This window comes from Gracilinanus agilis, chromosome 5 (assembly GCF_016433145.1).
Source record: "Gracilinanus agilis isolate LMUSP501 chromosome 5, AgileGrace, whole genome shotgun sequence".
NCBI lineage: Eukaryota > Metazoa > Chordata > Mammalia > Didelphimorphia > Didelphidae > Gracilinanus > Gracilinanus agilis.
In genome coordinates this window covers 311,048,705-311,053,883 of record NC_058134.1, presented here as the reverse complement: position 1 = coordinate 311,053,883, position 5,179 = coordinate 311,048,705, and the positions used below count along the sequence as shown (strand labels likewise).

General features: G+C 49.4%; 1 protein-coding gene across 1 annotated transcript in view; it reads right to left on the bottom strand.

Annotated features, from left to right (window-relative positions):
* Positions 1 to 5,179, bottom strand: part of PKP2 (plakophilin 2) — a 99,735-nt gene that overhangs the window by 53,167 nt on the left and 41,389 nt on the right. Inside the window, exons 6-10 of the mRNA XM_044679309.1 lie at positions 3,330 to 3,519; positions 2,790 to 3,008; positions 1,610 to 1,769; positions 1,318 to 1,490; positions 987 to 1,133 (exon numbers count right to left, since the gene is read on the bottom strand). Of these exons, the coding sequence (XP_044535244.1) occupies positions 987 to 1,133; positions 1,318 to 1,490; positions 1,610 to 1,769; positions 2,790 to 3,008; positions 3,330 to 3,519 (889 nt within the window). The remainder of the gene's footprint in view (positions 1 to 986; positions 1,134 to 1,317; positions 1,491 to 1,609; positions 1,770 to 2,789; positions 3,009 to 3,329; positions 3,520 to 5,179) is intronic.

Genomic DNA, 5,179 nt, shown 5'->3' with positions numbered 1-5,179 from the left:
GAAGAAGAAGAAGAAGAAGAAGAAGAAGAAGAAGAAGAAGAAGAAGAAGAAGAAGAAGAAGAAGAAGAAGAAGAAGAAGAAGAAGAAGAAGAAGAAGAAGAAGAAGAAATATCAAGAAATAGCATCACTTTGGCAGGTATGTGAAGGACAGAATGAAGACGGTGACCCATGAGGCACAGAGACCAATTAGGAAGCTGCCGCAATGGTTTGGGCAAGAAGTGATAAGGACCTGAACTAGAGGGAGAACCCCGAGTGGAGAGAAGGGATGAGGGGATGGACATGAGAAAGAACAGGACGTCAACAGGACTTGGAAAATGTTTGAATATTTGGGGAGGGGGAAAGCAAGGGTCATGGATGAGCCCAACGTTGTGTTCCTGGGTACAGAAAAGAGGAAGTTCAGAAGGGTGGTTTGGGGGGAGAAGAGACACTCAGTTGTTTTTGCAGATGCTGAAACTGAGTTGCCTCTGGAAGGGATATCCAGTTTGAAATGGTTAAGAGGTAATTCTCGTGTCCTCAGCAGAGCTAAAGCTAACTTATTTATCTAGATGAACGTTATCTATATTATCTACGCAATATATCATTCACTCAGAGCCCAGGGAAAGCTGAAGAGGGACAGAAAGAGACCGGAAAAAGGTAAGACTTCCCAGTTTCTTCTTCCTGTCTCTAATGGCTATTAATTTTGGATTCTTTCATTGAATTTTGCATTTTACCAGGCTGAACTTTGTGTCAAAGGTAAAAATATATATGACACTCATGGACGGTCGATGTTGCTTGGTCAAGACTTTTTTTTGCCCTTCAGACATCAAAATGTGTATCCGTAATTGTAAAGGGCTTTAAAGGTTGAACTAAATCGTATTTTGTCCTCAAGGTAACAGGAAGCCACTGAAACGTCCTGGACAGGGCGTGATCCGGTCAGATTTGTGCTTTAGAAATACCACCTTGGACGCTGTGTGAAGGACGGAATGAAGAAGAGAGAGACGCTCTACAAAGAGACCGAGGAGGAAGTTACTACTAGAGTGACGACGACGAGGAACTCGCCATAACTGGTACCTAGACGGTGCAGGAAGACCAAGTTTGTGGCTGGCCAAAATACAGCAGCAGAGCAATCGGATTTCATTGCTGACAAATCAAACCTAGAGGAATTTGGGAGAGGTGAGTGGAGAACAACACTGACCCTGCCTCCTTGGGCTCCTTTGGTTGGAGTTCAAATCCGTCTGTCATTGAGTTAAGAAAGGGAACCGGGAATAGAGAAGCATTTTAGAACTCTCCAGGAAGTTGTTCTGCCACAAGACAGAAGGGTCAAAAAGGAAAGCTCACGTGGTAGCCTGGCGGCAGCGGGCCTGGCTTTTACCAGCTAGACGTGGTGGCCAGGACTGTCTCTTCAAAGCTCTCATCTTGCCCTTATCAGGAAGAGGGTCTAGCAGCATGAGACGGAGCTGATCTGATTGGATAGAGGCGATGAAGCCCGAAGGTAGTCGTGGGGAGCGATGCTTAGCAGGGAAGGCGAGACGAGCAGAGCCCCAAGGAGGCCCTTGCCACAGTGGCACACCAACACTGGAAAAGAGCCAGGCTTCTCCATGTCAGAAGTGGCTGTTGCTCTTCCACCCACCTGCATCCCCCTCGTGTAGCCCGTCACACGTGAGCCCTGGGAAGGCTGTGTGTAGACGGGTGGGCAAATGTTTCCTAGTTTGACCGGGTGCACCTCTGCCGTTACAAATCTAGCAGTTATTTCACTAAATGCCTTTGCTTGGGAAGCCTCTTTGGCTCGTCTGTTTTAGTGGACGAGGAGGACGCAACCCCTCGAAGGATGGCTCTTCTGGAAGCTTCCCGTGCTAAGGGGGGGCGACCACGTCAACCTTTCTGAAAAGCCACACGACAGGCTGATTCCAGCATTCGCTTTCATTTTTTCCTTCTATGGCCAACATCTCTCTCCTCCAAAAGGAGCCATTTTTTGCTCAGCTCGTGTATTGGGATCCCTCCCCCACCACGAGGGCCACCCTTTCCAGCAGCGGCCCGAAGCACGGCTTGACCAAGGCCGGCGAGCCGTCGTTCTGAGAAGCTTCTTCTGCCCACGGCGGTTCACAGCCATGTAGACTAAGTGCTGGACTCTGAGGCCTGAAGATCCGAGTTTCAGGTCCTGCCCCTCACTCCGAGGGACGCAGAAGGGGGAGATGACAGTTCCGAAGAGAAGAGATGCCAAAGGCAACCAGCGCAGGTCTTTGGTCTCCACGACAGCTCAGATGGGTAGCAGCGTGACTGGGGGCCTAAAGGAAGTGCCTCAGGGCTCAAACTGAGAGAGTTCCAAGACAAAGCCCTGGCACTGCCCTAATCAGAGACTCCTCCATCACGAGTGGCAGCGGGCCAGCGCGGACACTGAAATGAGGGCACGTTCAGAATTACCCAATAAAGAATGAGGCCTGAAGGCAGGAAACCAGCAAGCCTAACTCTCGCTGTGCCACAGTGAAGAAGCAGGTCAGCCTAAGAGGCGGGCAGCCTGTAGGGCGAGGCTCAACCAGTCAAACCAGTTTCCCTGGCTCGCATGAATGCTCATCGATGGGCCGTTCTCTAGGACACCTATTCTTTCTGGCGCTCTTCTTCCACTTTGTATAAGGTCACGAGGTTTACAGCTGAAAAGCCTCCTAAAAGAGCCTTTTAGCCCGTCGCCCTTTTACTGACGAGAAATCAGAAGCCCAGAGAAACAAGATCCCGTGCGCTCACGGACTGACTCGAAATGCCGTCTCACTCATTATTAGGCATTAATTTGTTACTATTATTATTCCTTAGCTCACACTAACACTGCCTCAAATTCTTCCGCGCCAACGACGTCTGAGTGGCAGGCGAGCTCTCCTGGGAATGACGAGCAGCGCAGAGATGCCCGAAACTCACGACCAATCCCGACACCAGCCCAACATTCGCCGATCCCTCGCTCACAGCACTTGGTAGGGTCGTTGCCTCCTTGGAGGTCGAACCCGATCCCTAGAAGCCAGTTACGGCTTTGTAAGTGGGCTCTACAGGGCAGGGAGAGGAGAAGGAGACGGGACGACACATTTCACACATCCCGTTTTCGGAGAAGCCCCGGTCGGATTTGTTCTTCTAAAAGGTATTAACTTGGGATTGAAGCAGAATGGGGAAAGGGCCCACATGCATCTTAAGGCCGCTCCTTCCTTCCCCACAACCCCGGTCCCTATGACGACGAACAATAGCAGCAGCAGCTACCTGCCACGGCCATGGTTTACAGTTATTATTCGATCCTTTCTTCGTAGGAAACATCCCAAGCTCCAGACGACTCAGACAAAACGTCCGGCCCCATCTCGGCAGAAAGCTGCTACGGAACAGCCTCCCGACGAGGAGCAGAACGTCCTCTCCCTCGAAATGTCCTCCAGGTTTTCCGGAGCCAAGTCCTCCAGACTGCGGGTTTGTCTTGGAACGTCCTCAGAAGGCTCTGTCGATGATCAGCGAGCAGAGGCCACTCACATGGCAGGCGCTGCGGGAGCCTTTGGGGTTCAGCTCTTTCATTTTCTAAATAAGAAAACTAAGGCCAGCAGAGATTGTGACTCGCCAAAGTCACAGAATGAAGAGATGGCACAGCCTGAACTTGAACTCAGGTCTCTGTAATCCCAAGATCAGCGCTCATTTCACCGTCCGACACGGCCTTCTTGCTCATCCGCAGCATTCACTCTCCTGATAGAAGAAGTGTGTGTAAAATGTCCAAGTGCCACCTTTTTCTGGACCCCCTCAGGTGAAAGTGTGCACGTGTCCTGGGAGCTGGAGGTAGGAATGCTCCTTACGCCCTTCCAGCCAGCGTAGATTAAGCACCTGGGACTGTGCCACGTACAATACAGGGCACCGAGGCTAGTCTCTGCCTGTAGGCAGCTTAGTCTATCAGGGAAAACGATATGGACACACACATATACATTCACCTGTAGCACATATATGTACGCATGTGTGGGAAGGAAGGAAGGAAACAAGATTCATTAAGCATCCACTATGAGTTGGTGGGCAGCTGGGTGGCATAATGGATAGAGTACTGGGCCTGCAGTCAGGAAGACTCCGCCCTGAGTTCCAGATTTGTCTTCAGACACTTAGAGCTGTACGATCCTGGGCAAGTTACTTAACTTTGTTTGCCTCAGTTTCCTCCTCTGTAAAGTAAGTTGGAGAAGGAAATGGCCCACCCCTCCCATATGTCTGCCAACAAAACTCATAACAGGCTCATGAAGAGTCAGTCATGACTAACAACCAAAAACAATGAGCCGGAAGCTGTGCTAAGCACCTCACACATATTGCTTCACTTCCTCTTCACAACAGCCCCCCGAGGTAGCTGCTATCAGATCACCATTTTATAGCTGAGGAAACTGAGGCAGAGAAAAATTAAGTAATTTTCCCCAGAGTCGCATTTGAACTCAAGTCTTCCTGACTCTGGAGCCACGCCACCTAACTGCAGGACCAAAGAATATATGAAGGCGTGCAATACATTTGGAAAGGTAGGTCAGAGCCAAAGGCTTTAAAATGCCAACCAGAGGGCTTTGCATTTGATCTTAGAGGCAATCGGCGGCCAGTCCCCTCTGCCTTCTGGCACACGTGCCAACAATGCCAAGAAATGATAGGCAGGAAAGGACAGATAGTAAGTTGGTAAGAGCACTGGATCACATCCTCCTTACTCTCGGAACTCTTGTGGTCCCACGTGAAAGAGCTAACATCCAAGAAGACAAACTCTGTTCCCTGGGGGCCTAGATCTGTCTTGCCTGACAAAATTTTATCTTCCTTCCCCAACGGGAAGAAATGACATTTTATTTTGGTCCCACCCTGTTTTTATACAAGTCAGACGAAGGAGAGAGTTGGAGAAATCTGGAGGTTGAGAGTAGGTAAAAAACAAAACAAAACAAAACCCCAAGGGGGCAGTTCAGTGGATTGAGTCAGGCCCAGAGACAGGAGGTCTTGGATTCAAATCTGACCTCATACACTTCCTAGCTGGGTAATCCTGGGTAAGTCACTTAACTCCCATTGTCTAGCTCTTACCACTCTTCTGCTTTGGAACCAATACATAGTATTGATTCTAAGATGGAAGGTGAGAGAGAGAGAGAGAGAGAGAGAGAGAGAGAGAGAGAAAGAAAGAAAGGAAAGAAAGAAAGAAAGAAAGAAAGAAAGAAAGAAAGAAAGAAAGGAAAGAAAGAAAGGAAAG